The sequence below is a fragment of the Rhinatrema bivittatum genome, chromosome 3 (assembly GCF_901001135.1).
Source record: "Rhinatrema bivittatum chromosome 3, aRhiBiv1.1, whole genome shotgun sequence".
Lineage (NCBI taxonomy): Eukaryota > Metazoa > Chordata > Amphibia > Gymnophiona > Rhinatrematidae > Rhinatrema > Rhinatrema bivittatum.
The window spans coordinates 298711485-298733272 of record NC_042617.1 but is presented as its reverse complement, the minus strand read 5'-3'; the positions used below and the strand labels follow the sequence as shown (position 1 = coordinate 298733272).

At 43.2% G+C, this 21788-nt stretch overlaps 1 protein-coding gene across 1 annotated transcript; it reads left to right on the top strand.

The window, feature by feature from the left end:
* Positions 1–4438: 4438 nt before the first annotated feature.
* On the top strand, positions 4439–20975 carry LOC115087617. Its single transcript, XM_029595021.1, has 5 exons — positions 4439–4599; positions 16434–16539; positions 16634–16740; positions 18746–18918; positions 19190–20975. The coding sequence occupies exons 1-5, from the start codon at positions 4473–4475 to the stop codon at positions 19463–19465; spliced, it is 789 nt and encodes a 262-aa protein (XP_029450881.1). The 5' UTR covers positions 4439–4472; the 3' UTR covers positions 19466–20975.
* The last annotated feature ends 813 nt before the right edge of the window (positions 20976–21788 follow it).

Sequence of the window (21788 nt, the reverse complement as noted above, 5' to 3'; positions counted from 1 at the left end):
TCTCATAAATTATAACAATAACATGAATCTTGGAATATATATTTTTAATATAAATTTAAGGTTTTCATGAGATAGGTTGTGTCGTGAAACATTTTATTTATGTATATATTTAAGGAAACATACATAAATTGTCGAAATATGTTTCGTTCATTTAACCTTTAACCTCTGGTTTACTAGTAGACTGAATTACCGTGTCGTGAAATTATGTTTGTCTAAAAAGTGTGTCACCAACATGAAAAGTTTGGAAAGCTCTGACTTAGAGAATAGCCACTGCCATTAGCAATGGTAACATGGAATAGACTTAGTTTTTGGGTACTTGCCAGGTTCTTATGGCCTGGATTGGCCACTGTTGGAAACAGGATGCTGGGCTTGATGAACCCTTGGTCTGACCCAGTATGGCATTTTCTTATGTTCTGCTGAGTAGAGAGCAATAAACATGTTGGCTGGAAGGGAATTAAAATATTAACAAGATACTCAGGGAGTAGTCCATTAAGTAAGGTTTTGAAGACCAAACCTAAGAGCTTGAATTTAATTCTACAGATGATGGGAAGCCGGTGTGATTTAATCATAAGATGAGTAAGGGGATCATTTTTTTGGCACCAAGTATAAATTTTGCAGCAGTATTCTGTATCAACTAATCAGAAGTAATGTGCAGCACTGAAAAAGCACATTATAATAAGTGAGTCTAGAGAAGATTTTTAAAACAATTGAGGTAACTTTTGATAGAATTCCATGCATAAAATGTATTGTAACACTATTGTAGCAATTTTCAAAACCCATTTTACATGTTTAAAGTGTAATTAACACGGGTAAATCCTATTGTGACCTTTATCACTATGTAATTCAAATTGTTTTACTGGTTAGTTAACTTTATAACTATGTTACCCAGAGTTTTCTTAAATGTTCATGGTTCTATGTATAGCCTATAGGCAAGTTTTCGTTCATTGTAAACTGGTTTGATTTGTATCTAATGCAAGAAGATCAGTATATAAAAATAAATAAATAAATAAATAAATAATCCAATGACATATATTGTAGTAATTTTCAAAAGCCCACTTACTTGAGTAAAGTGCATTTACACGGGTAAAACTCAGTTTTAAGCATGTAAATACTTTTGAACCTTCACTGTTTCTAAATCTTTCCTAGTTAAATAAAATCTGACTTGATGCAACAAGCGCAACCAATAAAAACATCTCTGAACAACAGAACCTTCATTGAAAGTCTTAGGACTAATTTGATCCACAAGGTCACAACTATAGTGTTACATTCAGGGGGAGGAGCAGAGGGAAAAGAATTCAGGATCCTGAGAGGGAAACGGAGGGTAGATCCACTCACACCCATCCTCCCAATGCTAATTCCTTCATTTACTCACGCACTCCTTCAGCCTCCTCAAATTCCCTCACTCACTCCTCCACATTTCCTTTGATTCACACCCATCCTATTCCTTTTGAACCCTCTCCAGTCCCCTCATTCACTCCTGATCCCCTCAATCACACATGCTCTCCATAACCCCTCTAATCCTCTCACTCAGACCGCACACCCTCTCCAGTCCCCTCACTCACTCACTCTACATCCTCTCTAGTCCCTCATTTAAGAACATAAGAAATTGCCATGCTGGGTCAGACCAAGGATCCATCAAGCCCAGCAGCTGTTTCCAACAGAGGCCAAACCAGGCCACAAGAACCTGGCAATTATCCAAACACTAAGAAGATCCCATGCTACTGATGCCATTAATAGCAATGGCTATTCCCTAAGTAAACTTGATTAATAGCCGTTAATGGACTTCACCTCCAAGAACTTATCCAAACCTTTTTTGAACCCAGCTACACTAACTGCACTAACCACATCCTCTGGCAACAAATTCCAGAGCTTTATTGTGCATTGAGTGAAAAAGAATTTGATTAGTCGTAAATGTGCTACTTGCTAACTTCATGGAATGCCTCCTTCCTTCTATTATTCGAAAGTGTAAATAACCGATTCACATCTACTCATTCAAGACCACACATGATCTTAGGGGAGCTGTTCCATCCCCTTTATCATTTTAGTTGCCCTTCTCTGTACCTTCTCCTGTTATGAAAGTTGAGAAGATGTGAACCCTAGTCCGAGGAGGAGTTGGTACTACCCGAGGAGATGACTCCCTGAGTTTCCCCCGTCGAATGGCGAGGCTGAGGTTGTCTTCTTGTTATGACCTCTTGTTGAGGTTGTCTTCTTGTTATGACCTCTTGTTGATTTCTTGTTGTTTAATCTATTTTCCCTACTGCCCTAGGTTAACCCCCTGCCCAGTTCGCCTACCTTGTTGAAATGTACTTCTAAACCTTTTGTTAATATGTGAACCGGTATGATGTCCCCACTAATACCGGTATATAAAAGTTTCTAAATAAATAAATAAATAAGTGAAAACCAGTAGATCTTCACCCCTGGAAGCCCGTGGTCCCCCCAGGAAGAGCCCATAAAGACCCGGACCGCGGGGACTTAGGCGATCCTTGATAGGAAGAGGCCTCGTAACGTGGAAGCAAGGGCCAGCTGGCTCTTCACCCTTGGAAGCCCATGACCCCCCCCCCCAGGAGGAGCCCATAGGGACCCAGACCGCTGAGACTTAGGTGGCCCTTGAAGAGGGAAGACTTGTCAAACTCCAGTCCGAGGTCCAATAATAGAGAGTCACCACTTGCCAGTCCGAAGTCGAACACCAGAAAAAATCACTGCTTGCCAGTCCGAAGTCAAACACCCAAGATTCGTCCAGGATCAGAGACAGCGGTACTGATACCAGAGGCACCAGAAGACTCACGGGAGTGAGCAGACTCGTTGCCAAGTCAATGAATGGAAGGAGGAAGTCTCCTTAAATACTTCCCTGAGCCTGACCCTACTGGAGCAGCTGAAACCACTTTAGAGGGTGAAGTCCCTTTAAATGTCTTCAGGAGGCATGGCCTCGTGCCTAAGAGCAGGGCAGGCCAAGACCGATCCTGGAAGCGCACCAGTATGGCCCGACGCCGCGAGAGGGAGGCCGGAGGGAGGCTGGAGGCCCCCCCCCGGCCGGAAGGTCCTGTAGAGACTCAGCCCAGGAGAGCAGGAGCCCAGCCCGAGATTCCCTTCCGCTGTTGTGACGTCGCCGGCGGCCCCACCGCTGCGAAGAGAGGTAGGAGGGGCCAGCCGCGGCTGGCTGCTACAACAGTACCCCCCTTTTAGGGCGTCTCCCAGAGGGTTTTGGTTTGGACGGATGGTCAATATGGAACTGAGCAAGAAAATTCCAATCCAGAATGTTGGGGAGTGGGAAGAAGAGAGCATGGTGCCGCTGACTCCAGCTCTCCTGCTGTGCTCCGCCTGGGCTATCAGCATTTTAAGCCTAGGCGGAGGACCTATTTCGCTTGGGTAGAGGGAGCAGCTGGGTCAGCGGGGGACCGGGAAGTGTGACGACACACTTGCATGTTCTTGGCGACACACTGGCTGAGAACCATTGCCCTAGACGAAAAGTGATATAGGGGAGACATTTGAATATCTCAAAGGTTTCCATGCACAGGAGGCAACTCTTTCAGTGGAAAGGAGGGTTAACTTTGGAAATATTTCTTTACAGAGAGGGTGGTGGATGCATGTAACAGCCTCCCAGTAGAGTTGGTGGAGACAAAAACAATATCTGACTCAAGAAAGCATTGGATAAATATAGGCAATGGGAAGAGACTGATGGGAATTAAAATGCAAAATGAATTGGGCCAATGGACAGAGAAGATGGGCCATATGTTGGGGGTTTTTTTCCTACCGTCATGTTTCTAAAATAGGAGAGCAGGGTCTTTTATTTTTTTTTTCGTTTTCACCACCTTAAACGTTGCCAAGTCATCCATCCCAGGTGTCAACTTGCCTATCACAACAGTGGTGTCAAGGGTTGGATTCTGGTGTGGATGAAAAGTGTGCACGGTGCACCTGAGTTATCATGATCCGTGGCTGGATTTAGGCATAGACTACAGGCACGTACTTAGGGCGCTATATAATGAAAGCACACCAAAACCGGACCTCCCAGTGCTGCTCTCTGATTTCCAGGGATGGGGCTGGAGGCTTGGATGAAACCCAACACCTCAGTCTTTTGCCTATGGAATCCATAACGATAAAGCCGGCCAAGCTATTTTCACGGCCATCAGCATTCACGCCTTACTTTTAACACAACTTTGCCTGAGACCTTTAAAACTGGTTTTATAGCTTTATCAGACGCTCTTTAAAACGACACAAAACAAAACCGCCTTTCCCTTTAAAGAACCTTCGCAGAACACACAGCTTAGTCGTGAACAGCGTCAGCACAGCAACGCTGGGCTAACTCCGGATTGGATAGGCAGTATCGTGATAAAAAAAACAAACCAACCCAGCACGCCCATCCGCTGCTAATTGGCCGTGCAAACTGTGAGGGCCTCGCCAATTGGTTGGAGCAGCCCGCCGTAGGTCAGCCCGCCCGCCCGCTCCGTTTTTTTTTTTCCTGCGATCGCACTCCCATGGGGAGCGCAGCGTCCACTCTCCTGCGGGAGTTGGCGCTATGCGCCTCCGTGGATTTCGCGCTGCAGTGGGTCCTGTGGGCACTGGCGGCGCTCCTGAAAACTGAACGCTTCTTTGACTTGGCGGGTGAGCGGGAACTGGGAGGGACCGGCCGATGAAGCGCAGCCAGGGTCAGAGGGGCGGGGCGCCAGGGGAGGGAGGAGCTTGGCGAATGTGCTGACTTGGCGTAGCGTGGTTGGCTGTGTCTGTATTCTAAGTAGGCGAACAGCGTCAAGGAGCAATCTGTCTGCCAAAGACAAGATGTGTATAGAAGTGGCCGGAAACCGACCTATAATTTTAGTTGAAAACGATCATTGTAATATATTAGCTTTTCTTTAAAAAAAAAAATGCAGTCTTACGTGTTGCTTTAGAGTGGTGTTCATCCAAAAAATGTTTTATTTATTTATTTATTTAACTTTTTTTTTTTTTTTTTTTTTATACCGACCTTCATAGTAATAACCATCTCGGATCGGTTTACATAGAACAAGGGTATAACTTAAGCAATAAATAAAATAGTAATTAACAAGAGAAGAATAAGGCAAAGTTACATTTAACAAGGAGTAAAAACTTGGGAAGCTTAAAGCTGGAAGAAAGGAAGGCAGAAGGAATTATAACATAATACAAAAGGAATTTAAGTTAGAGCATAATATGCTTTAATCTGTGATTGTTCTTCGTTCAAAAAGGATAGTGGACCTCTATCCTCTACGTCCATGAGAACTAAAATATGATTAGAGATTGTCTGGGGGTCATCGAATGCTTGATGAAATAGCCACGTCTTGAGTTTTTTTCTGAAAGTGGTTAGACAAGGTTCTAATCGGAGACCTGAAGGAATGTTGTTCCATATAGCTGGTCCTGCTATTGAAAAAGCTCTGTCTTTTGTAGAGGAAAGGCGTGAGGCTTTGGTGGGGGGGAAATTCAATGTGCCTTTGTGAATATCTCTAATTGGTCTGTTGGAAGAGTGTAATTTGAAGGGGATTTCAATGTCAAGATGGAGTTGATGATGGATAGATTTGTGTATTATGGTGATTGATTTGTAGAGGAATCTAAAATTTACTGGTAACCAATGTAGTTTTCTGAGGATGGGTGAAATGTGATCACCGCGGTTGGTGTTGGTTAGTAATCTCGCTGCCGCATTTTGTATCATCTGCAGTGGTTTGGTGGTCGATTTGGGGAGGCCGAGAAGAAGGGCACTGCAGTAATCTATCTTAGCAAATAGTAGTGCTTGGAGGACTGTCCTAAAGTCTTGGAAGAAAAGAAGTGGTTTGAGTCGTTTCAAAACCTGGAGTCTATGAAAGCAGTCTTTGGATGTAGTGTTGACCATTTTCTTTAGGTTTAGTCTATTATCCAGCAGTACCCCTAGATCTCTCACATGTTTGTGGGTGATGAGTGCATTGTGTGGGGATGATAGGTGAGTATTTTCATCTTTTGAAGAGATGAGGAGGAGCTCCGTCTTCGAGGTATTAAGGACCAAGTTTAGACTACTGAGGAAGTTATTGATAGATATAAGGCAGTTATTCCAATGGGTGATCGCCTTAGAAATAGATTCTGTAATGGGGATTAGAATCTGCACGTCATCAGCATACAGATAATGAATTAAATTAAGGTTGGTCAGTAATTGGCATAGGGGGAGGAGGTAAATATTGAAAAGGGTTGGAGATAGGGATGATCCTTGTGGCACGCCAAGGGTGGATTTTGTTAAAGGTGATTCTTTATTATTGATTTTAACTTTGAAAGATCTGTTGCAGAGGAAGGATTTAAACCAACTGAGGGCTGATCTGGAGATACCAATATCTGTTAGGCGATCCAGAAGGATGGAATGGTTGACGGTGTCAAATGCCGCCGAGATGTCAAGTAGAACTAATAAAAAGGAGTCGCCTTTGTCTAGACCCATTATAATATGATCTGTAAGTGAAATAAGTAGAGTTTCCGTACTGCGAGCCTTGCGGAAACCATATTGTGAAGGGTGTAGGATATCGTGATCCTCTAGGTACTCTGAAAGCTGGGTGTTTACCAACTTCTCCGTCAGTTTGGCTAAAAATGGGAGATTGGAGATGGGTCTGAAATTGGCTGGTTGATTAGGGTCTAGATTGTGTTTCTTGAGGAGGGGTTTGAGTGATGCGGTTTTTAACCTGTCAGGGTAGATCCCTTGGGTTAAAAGGCAATTTATGATGCTTGTCAGATGTCCTGAGATCGAGTTTGGAATGAGAAGCAAAAGTTTTGAAGGGATGTTATCTGCTGGGTGGCTAGATGGTTTCTGTCTTTTTAGAAGGGATTCCATCTCTTTGGATGATATTGATTCGAAACTGTCGAATTTGGCTCCTTTGGGTGGTTGAGGATTCTTGTCTGAGGTAAGAGGTAGCGTATTTGGAGGTAGAAGGGCGAGTGTGTTCAGGATCTTCTGTTGAAAAAATGAAGCGAGTTCATTTGCTTTAGATAGGGCTTGTTCGTCTGGGATAGACGGGGGGGTTGATTTCGTGATTTGAGTAACGTATGCAAATAGGGCCTGGGCATCGTATTAGAAATGATGAATTTTCTTGGCGTAGAATTCCCTTTTTGTTAGAAGAATAGTGGTCCTGTAATGATGTAGAAAGCCTTTGTAAGTAGACAGAGTAGTTGTGTTAGGGGTTTTTCGCCATATATTTTCCTTGTGACGTAGCTCCTGTTTCATCTGTTTTAGTTTAGGGGTAAACCAGGGTTGATTGCCTTTTTTTGTAGGATTGATAGTTTTGGAGACTATAGGGCACCATTTGTTAGCAACTGTTTCGGTGATCTTGTGCCAGGAGGATAGGGCTGAGTCAGGATTGGAAAGATCTAGGTTCATGAGTTCTTTGGAGAGTTGATCACTAAGTATTTCGGATGGGCATGATTTCCTGAATTGAATGGTAGAACGTTGAGGAGAGGTGTGAGTCTGTTTATCTATGGAGAAGGAGGTTTCTATCAAGAAATGGTCTGACCAGGGGATTGGAGTGCAAGAAGGTACTGATGTTCATGAGAAATTAGAATTGATGAAAATTAAATCGAGAGTGTGTCCTGCTTTATGCGTAGGACTATTAATGATCTGCGTGAATCCCATCGCACTGAGGGTAGTGAGGAGCGCTTCGCAGTTTGATGAGCGAGGTATAATGTCTGTATGAAGATTGAAATCACCTAAGATCATAGTTGGGAGGTCTAAGTTGATATGTTTCACGATGGATTCTATGAGTGGCGAGGGGTCTGTTTCTAGAACTCCGGGGGGAGCGTAGACTAGAAGAATTTGTTGTTGTTTTGACTTAACTAGGCCTAATTCTAATTTAGACTCAGTCTTGATGGAATGTGCGGATAGTTTAAGATCTTTCTTGGTAGCTAGAAGAAGGCCGCCTCCTCTTTTTTTGTGTCTGTGGAAGGTGAAGATGTCATAAAAATGAATAGGAAGTTGATTGATTAAAGCAATATCGGTATTTTTTAGCCAGGTTTCTGTAATAGTGCAGATATCTGGTTTTGTGTCCTGGAGATAGTCGTTTAGTATGTGTGTTTTTTTGGTTAGGGATTGTGCGTTGAAAAGGGTGACTGAAAGTAGTGTGAGGCTTAGTAGTTGATTCAATGGTGAAGTCATGATTGGAATAATTCTTTTTTGTATGCTATGAGTGGGGTTGATTATGGAGATTCTCCTTTGGTATTGGATGATTGGGATATTGTAGGAATGCATAATGTTACTTGTAGAAGTTGGCTGCTAGAAATGCTGGAGGTTAGAAGAATGCTGTGTGCAGCTGGGCGAATCCAGTCAGAAGAATGTTGGGTGAGAGAAATCAAAACATTGTCCCTTTTTAAAGGATCAAAGAAATTCCACTGAAGGATCTGCTAGGAACTATGACTGGGACTAAAGACCGTAAAGTTAACTCGGGGCTCCCTCGGGGCTGAGCCGAAGGGGCGAGACAAAGGGACGAGACAAAGGGGCAGGCCCCTTTGTCGCGCTCCTTCGGCGCGCGGCGCCGGGCAGAGGTTTTTTTTAAATCCCCTCTAGGCTGGCTCCTATTGGAGGGTGGGCGGGGCTTCCGTTCGCGGCGCTATCTTTTAATTAGTAGAGCTGGTTTTTAAAACAGACTTGCTGCGAATGAAGCCGCGCTGTCGGCAAAGAGACTGCCTGGTGGGGAGTGTGTTGATATCTTGCCTACCTTCCCCCGGTGGGGCTCGGCGCCGATAGCACAGGCCTTCCCTGATGGCAGTAACAGCGTGAAGAAGGAGATGGCGCCGGGCAGAGGCTTTTTTTAAATCCCCTCTAGGCTGGCTCCTATTGGAGGGTGGGCGGGGCTTCCGTTTAATTAGTAGAGCTGGTTTTTAAAACAGTTACGGGTGCATGTGAGATACATAGTGGTTAGAGCAGTGGACTATGGACCAGGAGACCAAGGTTCAAGTCCCGCTATCGCTCCTTGTGACCTTGGGCAAGTCACTTTACCCTACATTGCCTCAGGTACATGGGAGATAAAGAATACAGTTTATTCCAGTTTGATTCCTTTTTCATTTTTAATAGATCTATTTTAATTTTAATTCTGAGTTTTTGTTTTCTTTTGTGGATCGATCCAATTCTTTTATATTTTTAAAGTACTTTTTTAATTTTTTGAGCTCAAAAGTTTGTCATGTTGTCTGTTCTATGTTATATGTGTACAATGAGGAATGAATGAATGCATGCATTATGTAGTCAGTTCTGTGACATATATGTTTTAATGTAACGTCTGAGTATTTATGTTTGTGGTCTGGACCATTGCATGATGTTTTGAAATAATGTGGGGATTATTTGGCAAATTAAATATAGGGAGTACGTGACATAAAAATATTTTCTTACTACTTAATCGGATTTGTTGCACTTTTATTTAGGTTTGAATCCATACACATGCATCTAATCTAATGAGCTAAGAGATTCTGCCCTGCCATCAGCACTGAATCCTACTAAGAACTATATACGCACTGAGTGCAGAAATTTATATTTGGTCACAGAAGTTCTTACATACTATATGGACTGCAATGCTTACAATTTATGCCTGATCATTGCTTTTCTCTTTGTTCTGTGGGAATGACTTTATGCAGAATCTAGGTTCTTTCATTCTCTGCCAGTACTTAGGTGTTCAAGTTAATGATATCATTTGAAGTGATGCTGTTTTTATTAGTTTGTATGTTCCAAGTTAAGTAGTATTTTCCAGTCTTAGACTTTATAATACTTATATGCTGAATCAGCTAAATGCATATGTACTAGGTTTTTTTATCTTTATCTATGGAAGCTGCTTTGATTACATAGAGGGTGATGTGTTTCAGTGTGATTCAAAGATGATAATTTAGGGTTCAAGAGGGAGATCTATATATGTTTCTCTTCCACACCAGCATAAGTTATAAGCTATTCCTATTCTTTTGTTTTGCAGCTTGCTCTTAGGGTAATCACTTTGCTGATCTTTAATATCTCAATATTCTATTTTTTATTCTAATTTCTTCGCTGAACCCGTCTTTGAATATCTTTTTACTATGACACTATTTACTAGATTTTACCTAATGACTGTTTCACTCTCTTTCACAAAGATTTCTTACTAGTGTAGCCTGTGATGCTTATTATGAGATTGTTCTCCTTGAAAGAAATACATACCTTACATATGAGGAGCTCTGTCATGGGGATCTGCAACATTCTATTACTATATCTTTTGGTATATTAATTGCTCATTGTTCTTTTCTTCTTATCTTGGCCCTTTTACTATAAACCCTATCTGTGACTTAAAATATTCTGTTTATAAGTTTGTTTCCATTTAGGATTCCAAAGGGGAAGATATAATTTTCTTTATTTCTGTCTTTTATTTGTATGACATTCCTTCCTTTCCCTGTGCGAACACTCACACTGAAGGTTTATCAATTTTGCAAAGTACATTATTTTGTTTTAGATTATATAATATGCTAAAGATTTTCTCACAGTGTCAGCTTTCACTGTTTTTATGATTATCCCCAATTACACTTAGACTTACCATCATATAAGAAGGGTATGAGCCCCATTTCCCTAGACGTACCTGAAGACGAAGCAGTATTACTAGCCCTCATCTACCTTAATAATTAATACCCCTTGACTGAAAATGGTTTAGAAACCTTGCCATCCACAGCTGTATTATCTCTTGGACATATGACTGCCACAAGTGAATTAGGACTGTCCATACAGTGAGGGCTTTCACTGCTACAGGTCATTGTCATAATACTGGATAGCACTATAAATACCCTACAGAATTAGTATGATGTTTCGGACTTTTGCTGTGCCTTTGCCTATCATGCATATGCCTTTGTATTTGATCTTCCATCACTACAGCATATGACTAGAATATGTCTTATGCTTTGCAACACCTTTATAATTCATCCCACATCATGTATGCACAACACAGTATGAGTTCTTCTACTGATTCTTGTTTCTTCTATTCTATTGGTTTCCTTTACTTTTCTGGTAAGGTGCATTGATTATATCTCTGCTTGCCAGTTTAATGAATATTATCTTGGGTAGTTGTTCACAATAACAGTATTCATTGCAAAGACTTGCCCAGTATACCTAGTATTATATGAGAAACATAGTACTTTCATACTGGTCTCTCTGTGTACTTATCTTTATATGTTATACCACTAGTATGTAATTACTTGATTCTGAAAGATAACATATGTGATCATGCTATTATGAAGTAGGTCTTTTTTATAATGCAGGTATCTGTATAGCTCCATTATAGAGCTAATAGCTACCTAGTGAAAATTAGTTATGATGTTATTGTTTGATTAACTAGTGAATGCTTGTGGGAGTATCATTCATATTAATTAGGAATCTAGAGGGACACACACCTATGCACTACACCTGATAAATACCAAGGTTAGGGGTTAGGACACACTTTTAAGTTCCTTTGTCATGGCTCATCATCGAAGACTGGTTGATGTGACACCTGTCCATTAACGGTGTCCCAAGAGGGAAATGAAGAATATGCCTGATCAGACAACCAAAAATACCCAGACGCCTCTGCTGTACTGTGGCCTGTCAGAATTGAATGAACTCTGAGTGCCTTTCTGAGCATGACTTGCAGAATGTCCCTGAGATAGACCTACTGGCACCAACAAGAGAGGCCTATTCAATGGCAACATTTACTTCATAATACAAGGAAACTTGGTTCGTATGAAGCCAGGATGTAAGCTTTTGTCTTACAAATGTATATCTCAACGGACAGGAACCAGGTGAAAAGAAGATTCTTTGAGGTTACAGCTTTAATTAAATCCTGGTGACAGCAAACAGAATTCAGGCCTATCTCCTATTCAGGACATAGACTTGCTATATGTTTACACAACAAAGAAGAGCAACAGGATATCAGAAGGAACAAAGTGCATCAAAGCCATGTTGATAAAGGAACTTTTTATGGTGGGAGGGTGTATCAGGGAAGACAAAGAGTATGATTTTTACAAATGAATGAGGGATGTCCTCACAAGCATTTTCTATGCATACTAGGTTATCATGACAACAGCATCATGTGGTTTTGTAAATGAATTTCTGGGCAGTTACGTGATTCTAGAAACTTCGGCAAATGCTGTATCTTTGACTATAAAGGAGAGCCACTTCTGTTATTCTGAGAGATGCTAGTTATTTTGAAAGATAGAGGGCATTTAGCATACCTCATCTCCCAGGAACACTTGGTAAAGCCAAATAAATTTTACTTTGTACCATTGTACTGAGTCTGAGTGTTCTTGTAGCCCTGGCCCTGAGTCCAGAAATTATGGACAGGTCCCCAGGTCAGGTTTGGGAAGACTTTTAAACAGTCCTTTTTTGTAATTAAAGATCCAACCACGTGAAATCAGCCCTGCAGGTACAAAATGCATCAAACAGGAAAGGGGATAGTGAAATAATCTTATACTAGAAACTGGGGCATTTGGTAGCTTTGCTGCTGCAATTTATTTGGAATATTTTGTAATGACCTTACCAGACTGAGCCCTGATACTTGGATCTATATTACAACCTGCCACTGAAGAAGAGGAATTGCTTATTCCTCTGCACTCAGGCAGGCCAGTCCACGCCAGTTGGGTTATGTACCTCTACCAGCAGATGGAAACGGCATAAAAGCTGACATCACGGACATATAGCCCTGCCATCACCCCACCAGTATTCTCTATCTCCATCAGATGTTGGAAATTCATCTTCCTACTGGGGATTGCTTGTAGTTATTAAAAAAAATAAAAATAAAAATAAAAAAATTTGAAGAATGTCAGAGAAAAATAAAGAGTTGGATAGGATCGCTTGCATCCTGAGGTGATACTGGTAGGTCCCTCCCTCAGTTGAGTGCCTGGAGACTGGTAGCATTTTCAGACATGGCCAAAAAAAAAAAAAAGGCAGCCAAAGGCTGAGAGACACCCGGCAGTGAAGGCTGTCATCCTCTCTCCCCGAAGCCAGAGACCAGTTACTGCTTTCAAATAGGGAGGGCTGAGCTCAGGTAAAAAAAAAAAAAAAGTTGAAGACAGGGAAAAGAAAACCTTCCTAGTCTATCTTGTCCTTACAGGGTCTTCCTCCCTTGGCATTGGGGTTTGGCGTCTTCCCGCTCACGTCTCTGGGGAGTTTAGTGAGGTGCGGAGGTGGCACAGGGCGGCAGGTTGAGCAGCCTTTGGCTAAGCCCCGCTCTCAGGCTTGGTCTCTTCTGGCCATATGGTAGGCCGCGGCAGCATTTTCGCATGCTTTCATGTGCACCTTCTTGCCAAGCGGCAGTGTAGTGACGCTGGCTTGCATGTGCACGCCTACTTGTATAAACAAAGTAGAGGCCTATGTTTGTACATGTACTTCTGTGGCCTGCCGGTATGTGCATTTGCACATTTGGAGCTCTTAGCTGAACGTGTATTGAGGGCGCATTGTTTGCGTAGCTTAGCATGTACTTGAGCAATCTTAATTTGGGCACACAAACTGGTACAGGCATAGCGCCAGTGTCAAAGCAGTCCAAGTGGTTAGCGATTTGTGCTGGTTGCCATAGAGGCAATACAGCCAAAGCTTTCTTCGAGTCTTTTAGCAGTGCCTGGATGCTCGAGTTGATTTGCCTCTGATTTTGCTGATGCTCGTGCATCTCCTCAGTCAGAGGAGAGTGGGGCTGTAGGCGATAGCAAGAAAGTCCATGTTTTTGGTTGGTCCAATGGCAGAGACATCTTCAGGAGATACTTGCTCAGAGGACGTCAGATTTGGGCCTGTGAGGTCTGATATGGACCCGTCCTCTTTTTTTCTGGGTGGAATTTTTCCGGGGACTATAGACTTTTCTGCAGAAGCACCCATCAGAGATGGTAATACCTCCTAAATCAAGGTCGCATACCTTGGTTCCCCACTTATCCACTACAGTGTGTGAACACCTTGGTGCAGCAGTCCCTGATGTTCAGGAGGATGTGGATCAAGAAGACACTGATGATTTGTGTTTTTCTCCTGTTGAGAAAGGGGAAATTCCCCCTGATTTGGAGCCACTTGGAACTCTGCTCTGTTGCTTTCATAAAGATGAGTTGCCAGGTTTGTTATCTCTGACTCTGAAGACGCTTGGGGGTGGTTGGGAGTGACTACGAGTCTGCAGAAAAAGGATCCCATCTTGTTCTCTCCACGCAAAACGTCATATTTCTTTCCCCTCCTGGATATAATTCAAGAGTGGAGTGCACCAGAGCAAGCTTTAACCCCTTTCCGGACGAGAAAACACAATACATTAGGCATACTGACTAATATATTCGGGGTGGACCGGAAAGGGATTAAAGGGGGATGTGCCTTAGCGGGTTTGATCCCTTGAATCCGAAGGCAGGAGAGCAGTTGTGTCTCCCAAAGGTGGATGTGCTGGTATGTTCTGTTACTAAGCGGATCACCATTCCCGTGGAAGGAGGGGCAGCTCTAAAGTATGCTCAGGGTAGAAGAATTGAAGCTATCCTTAAGCAAGCCTTTGAGGACATGGCGAGGAATTTGCAGATTGCTTGCTGCTCCCTGGTGGCTCAAGCTTGTCTGTATCTCTCAGGAGTCTGAGGGAGCGGGGTCAGAGAGCACGCAGTAATGGAACTGGGAACCGCCTTCTTAGCTAATGCAGGCTGTGACCTTGTTCGCACTGCCGCCAGAGGGGTTGCTTGCGTGATAGCGGCTAGGCATCAGCTATGGCTGCAAAATTGGTTGGCGGACACCATTTCTAAGTTCATTCTTACAAGATTACCTTTTAAAGGTTCTCTTATTTTGCAGTGAGTTGGAGAAGATGGCAAATAGATGGGGGGGGAAGCTCAGGTCCCTCATTTGCCAGATAAGCTGGCTTCACGTCCTTTTTGGACATCATCCTTTCGGAGAGTTTTCGAAGCCTGATGTGAGGAGTGATGTCCTTAGCCTCTCAAAGGGAAAATTCCATTCATTTTGGAATTTTTAGAGTAAGGATTGCATAAAGGCTTAGCCCTTAACACCTTGAAGGTTCAAGTGGCAGCTCTCACTTTTTATAGGAGGCGAGTCAGTGTTGGGCCTTTGTCTAGCCAGATGTATTGCAGTTCTTGAAGGGAGTTAAGCATCTGCATCCTCCCTTGCTGCTGCCTGTGCCTCTGTAGTACCTTAATCTGGTCCTGAATTTCTTGGTGGATCCTACCTTTAGGCCACTGTGTGGTTTATCCTTGTGACTGCTTACCTTGAAGTCTCTCGTGGCAACCTGTTCTGCATTTCAGGCTTCCAAACTGCAGGCTCTTTCTTGCCATGAGCCCTTTCTGCATGTGACTGTGTCTTCCTTTTTTGCCGAAAGTGGTTTCGCAATTTCATTTGAATCAGTCCCCCACGTTGGACAGGGATCGAGATGAGTATCGCGGGATGTCAAGCGGCATCTGTTGTGTTACTTAGAGATTACTAAAGTTTTGGATACGTTTTTGGAAGAGAAATCCATTAACTGCTATTAATCAAGTTGTCTTAGAGAATAGCCACTGCTATTACTGGCATCAGTAGCACGGGATCTACTTAGTGTTTGGGTACTTGCCAGGTTCTTATGGCCTGGATTGGCCACTGTTGGAAACAGGATGCTGGGCTTGATGGACCCTTGGTCTGACCCAGTATGGCAATTTCTTATGTTCTTATCAGGAAGTCAGAGTTTTTGTGCTCCATGGTGGAAGTAAACAGTGACCTGATGATGTGGGCAACTTTAGTTCCTTGGGTTAAGGAAGTCATCACGGCCGCCTATGTGGATGGCAAGATTCCTTTGCTGAAGCAGGTTAGACCGCATTCCATGAGGGCTCAGGCGGTATCATGGGAGAAGATTAGATTACTGTCTCCTGTCGAGATTTGCTGAGTAGACACTATCCTTATATGCTTTTTCCAAGTATTACTGCTTGGACGTTCGGGTTCAGGAAGACACAGCTTTTGACTGGACTGTGGGCAGCCTCCGATACTATTTGGGAGTAGCTTTGGTACATCCCGCTGGTGTGGATTGGCCTGCCTGAGTGCAGAGAAAGGTGAAATTACTACTAATAATTCCTTGCTCTAAGGAAGGCAGGCCAATCCATGAGCCACCCTCGGCTGCCAATTTTTTTTCTTTTGGTTCATCCTCTAGGTGTGGGTGATGCAGAGCGTTGTTCCTGCTATTCATTGGTGGACTGGTAAGTAAGTGTCTTAACCAGCCCCTCAGTTTAGTGGATGATCATTATTTTGTCTGAGCTCAGTGTTCCCTATTGGTTGGAAGCATGAGTGGTTGATAGACATGTCCAAGTATAATCAGTTTGTTCACAGGTTGGCTTTTCCAGGGAATACTCATGGGCTGTCTAGGCAGGGCTATATGTCTGTGACATTTTTTACTCTGTCTCCATCTACTGGTAGAGGTGCATAATCCACTGGTGTGGATTGGCCTGTCTGCCTTAGAGGAAAGGAAATTTAGGTAAGTAGTAATTTCTCTCTCTCTCTCTTTTTTTTTTAATCAAATCACCTTTCTCCTTTGCAGGAAGTGGGACCTCTCTCTTATTGGCACATTTAACCCTTCGGTGGGGCAAAACAAAACATCAACGGCAGAAAATTCAGACATGGCTTGTAACTCTGTGGGGGTTACGGTATGTATTTACTTTTCTGTTGGTTTTGGCTTGTTGGTTGGTTGTGGAAAGTGGGAGTTGACACTGTTGTAACTGGCTGTCTGTATTGCTGCAGGCTGGGAGCCTTTCTCTTTCTGCGGATTCTGAGAGCTGGCCATGACAGGAGGTTTAATTATGTACGAGGAAACCCAAGAACTTTCTTCATTTACTGGACAGTTCAAGGTGAGAGGCTGAAGATATGCCAGCAAAGTAAATGTCTTTGAATAGTTAGTCTTCTAATGTATTGTTTCCAAACCATCTCCTACAGGCATGCCTACCCATTTAGCTTTTCAGGATATCTGTAAGGAATATGCATAATAGGTTTGCATATATTAGAGACCCAGTTTATGCAACTCTCTCATGCATGTTTATTGTGGCAATCCTGAATACTCAACTAGATAGTAGTGCAACCGGGAAAGGGTTGGGGAAACATTGCTGTAATGTGGACATTATCAGTGGAGGCATTCTGATGGGCGACTAAGTCCTAGACAACATATCCACTGTGGATAGTGTTGGGGCTTGAAGGTTTGTGTATTTGCACTGCTCATATCATCATATTTCTTCTTTCGTGTCTTGCTGCTGGTTCTATTTTAATATTTCATTATGTTTTTGCACCTTTCATTATGGTGTACATCGGGGGTGGTCAAACTACAGCCTGTGGGCCAAACCCAGCTCGATGACAGATTTTTTTTTTTCTGGCCTCCTCCTCAATTTGCCCCATTAGATCCGTCCCACCGGCAACTTTGATATAAAAAATGGCCAGACATCCAGGCCTTTGTTGATGACTTTGATCTGGATGTCTGTGGCCGGAAGTTATGTTCCCCTTGGGAAGCAGCAAGGCAGGAAGAGGAGGAGCAGCACCCAGCTGTAGAGTGGTCTGTGCCACTGGTAGCGAGCAAAGGAAGAGGCCGCTGGTGGATCCCATCTTACTGGCAGCAAAGAGGAGAGGCCATGCGGCCACCGGTGGATCCCATGCCACCGGTGGCGAAGAGACGAGGCCAGACTCTTCAGTTCGCACAGCAGTGCTGAAGCATCTGCACCGCCAGGCGAACTAAGCCCGTCTGACATCTCTGCAGGCCTCAAGCAGTATTAAAAACTCATGAGGGCAACACTGTCTGTGTATCATGCACTCAGCATGGAGGAAGTGCTACAACGGCAATTTTTCAATACCACATGGCTTGCAGAGAGAAGCAGCAGCAGAGCAGCTTCGAAGATCGGCTCTGACTTGGCATGTGGCAATGGCATTGGAGGAGCAAGAGAGAGGCTGTGAGGCTGGAATATGTATGTGTGTGAGAGAGAGAGAGAGAGAGCGAATGGGTGCCTGTCTGGGAGTCTGTGTGTGTGTATAAGAATGGGAGCTTGCCTGGGATGTGTATGTGAGGGAGTTAGTGAGAGTGAGTGAATGAGAGAGCGCATTGTGTTTATGGGTGAGAGCATGTAGATGAGAGAGCAATGTGTGCATGTGGGTGGTGAGAGAGAGCACATGTGTGTGCAACACCCCCCCCCCCCCCCTTCCTCTCTGCCTGTTAATCCCTGACAATCTTGGGGCAACTGGAACTCAAAAGTTCCCAGGTATGGAGAGCAGGGAATTTTTTAAAATCCTTACAAGTTTAATTATTGGGTTGGTATCTGATGTGTGTTTTGAAATATTTTTATATGAGACTTTAACTATTTGATGCTACGCTATTTGTTAATTGTGTTGAATGAATCTTTTTATTGATATGCTTGCTGGTCATGGAGTTTTAAGGAGGGACTCCCCCTCCTCCAGCTCACAAAGGGGGACTCTGGCAAGCACCAGTAATGTGGATCTCTTTAAAAAAAAAAAAGTTTGTCACTCTGGTCTACATCCCATTTTGGTTTTTTTTGAGTTTTTTTTTTATTTCCTTCTCAGAATCTAGTGTTCAGCTTTTTATGCCTTGTTCATACTTTCCATGTGTCTTTGTAAAAGCTGTGTAGGTTTCTGATGAGGAAACAGCATGTCAGGAGCCTGACTTATTTGGATTAATACTAGAAGTAGCTAAGTAGGAAGGGATTTAAAAATAAACTGGACACTCCTAGTTCTTTGGGAAAGAAATAGAAAGTTGACCAGTGAATGGGAAGGTTGTGATCCTGTTACTAAACTGTTTAAAATGCTTTAAAGTTGCTAAAGCTTTGAAGACGCAGACTCATCCCATACATGTCTCTGCAGGTGTGTGGGTATTCCTAACACTTCTTCCCACGATGATACTAAATCTGGAGAAGCACAACAAGCCTCTGGGCATGAGGGATTACCTGGGCTGGTGCACATGGGCAGTGGGTTTCATCATGGAGGCCGTTGCTGACCAGCAGAAGTGGAACTTCCAGCGTGACCCTGCCAACATGGTGAGTAGCGGCAGGAACGGATTGCACCAGCACAGGTTGGAGACTGTTTGAGATCGAGGACCTCCCACCAGTTGGTAGAGACTACCAGTGACTAGTGTGACTGGAATATGGGGTTTGAAATCCAAAAGATAAGTATGGAATTAACTAATTCCAGTGCCTTGAACTGTGACACCAGCAATGTGGGCAGAAGTGAGATTGCATTAGATAGGAGAGGCAGCCCTGTAGCTCAATTACATATTGCTTAACAGTTTCTCTTTTTTTTTCTGCAAAGGGTAAATTTATACAGAGTGGTCTGTGGGCCTACAGTCGTCATCCCAATTACCTGGGTGAGATTCTGCACTGGCTGGGGCTCTTCATCTCAGCCTCATCAGTTTTTCAGGGTGCCCAGCATATCTGCGCCATCTCGCCACTTTTCGTGTGGTTCATGCTGAATAACGTCACTGGGATCCCAGTCCTGGAGCGACAGGCCATGAAGAAATGGGGCAACGCTTTGGCTTTCCAACAGTACTTAAAGAACACGCCTGTACTCTGGCCCTGGAAATTTTAAGTGCTTGTGGAGTTGTTTTTAATCAAGAAGTTAATTTTCTTCTGCTTTGAAAAGGGTTGTAAGAAAATCATATCCCCAATAGAATCAGGTGGCAAGGCGTTAATTCCCCTCGTTGGTACAGGCTCTGAAGCTGAGCCAGAAGTTCACGACAGGACTATTCTAAGCTCAGACACTGCACTTAGACTTGTAGTCAACACGAATCCTGCATTTGCTCTGTGCTGAAATAAAAAAAAAAAAATCAAGTTAAGAGATGGGGTGGGAGGTAAAGCCAGGATTAGCTTAGCCAGTCTAGGTGACATAGAGCACTCTACTTGAAAATCTGGCCTGTTTGTGGCTCTCGAGGATCACCCATGGACTGGCCAGCCATGAAACAGAAGCCCAGTCTGTATTTGAGTTTTTCATTATGCAGCAACTCAGTGTGAAAAGATGATTTTATTTTTAATTAGTGAGCAAATTAAGCACAACGTGGAAGTCATGAATTCCATATACAAAAGCATTCTGGAAAAATATCAGCCACTTAAGATAGGTGGCTAGAATTTAGGATAAGTGAGGGGCACTCCAGGGCAGTTGAGGTAGCTGACTCAATTAACCGGCTAACTTCAATATTCAGCATTAGCCGGATGACTTAGCCAGCTAAATCTGCCAGGCCAAAGAGCTGTCCTAAAGTTATGTAGCTCAGTTAGCCAACTCTATTCAATAGTGCATTTCACTATTGAATATACCTCCAAAGTTAGCCAGATAAGTTTATCTGCCTAACGTTAATAGCCGGACTGTGTCTCAATATGGACCTCCAAATGTCTCCCTGTGGCACGTGATTTTCTTTGCTGTCCCTGAAGGGCTGATATATGTACAACCATAGTAACATAATAAATGACAGCAGATAGGACCAAAAAGGCCCATCTAATCTGCTTAGCAGCGACTTTAGGTGCATCTACCCAAAAAAGATCAAAGTCCCACATGGAACCTAACCACCAATCCCCTTTTTTCCTAATCATTTTATTTTCACTGTCTTTGGTAGTGATCTTTATGCAAATAGTTTGAGTCTTTAAAAAATTGAAAACTGTTCCCACAACGTACCATGCAAGATTGCACCAATCAAAAAATTCCATGTTTCTTATAACCTTTGCATCCAAGTTGATTTATTTTATTTTATTTTTTTTAAAGTAGTTAAGAAGCTCCCCCCCAACAATTTGTCTGAAACCCCTAGGGAAGTTATAGTTTAAAAGTATCACACGTGACTACACCCACACATTGGGTCGGATTGGTTCATATTTGCTATTCAGCATGGGGCGGATTTTAAAAGGCTTACGAGCGTAACCCCGAAAACCCGCTCCTGCGTGCGCCGAGCCTATTTTGCATAGGCCCGGCGAGGCACGCAAACTCCGGGACGCGTGTAAGCCCCAGGGCTTGAAAAAATGGGCGTGGCATGGCCAGAGGCCTCTTCACTACTGCTGGGCCCAGGGTTCGCGTGCCAGCACTCGGCCTGCGCAGGCAGGCGTAAATAAAAAAATAAAGGTGGGGCGGGGGGGGATTTAGGTAGGACTGGGGGGCAGGTTGGATAAGGGAGGGGAAGGTGGGGGGGGGGCAGAGGGAACGGAGAAAGCCATTGGGGCTCCCCAAGGGCTCGGCTCGCGCAAGGTGCACAAGTGTTCCCCCCCTTGCGCGCGCCGACTCCGGATTTTATAACATGCGCGTGGCTGCGTGCGCATGTTATAAAATTGGGCGTAGGTACAAATTTCTGGCCCCATAAGTGTCAAGAATTGACATCAAACTCCGCATGGACCAGTCATACCATTCTTTGAGCTAGAAGTAGTAAACATTTTTCTCAGACACAAACTGTGAGGTAATCTGTAAGGAGAAATTATGACTTACCTGTTAATTTCCTGTCCTTTACTTCTGCGACACCAGTCAGGAACCAGTTGATTTAGTCCACTTATCCAGCCACTGGAGACAGTTTTTTTTTAATGACATCACTAACATATATACTTAGCCCAGAACCAATATTGTCAAGTGTACTGCTGCCAAAGCTTTCTCTAAAAATTTAAAACTCTTAAAATAATATACCATTCAAAATATATAATTATCAAAATATTTGCTATTTTCCCTTCAAAAATAATCAACTCCAAAAAACAGAAAAAAACAACTTACCATACATAATTTTTTAAAACTTATATTTAGTATATCAATATATTGATATTCAATTTTATTTTTTTTATGATTCCCTTCAAGATTATAAATATTATGTGAACTATAAGTAAGAAAATGTTTACTCCTCAGGAGGGTTTCCTGCCTGGAGTTGGAGAAGGAAAGGAAATTAAACAGG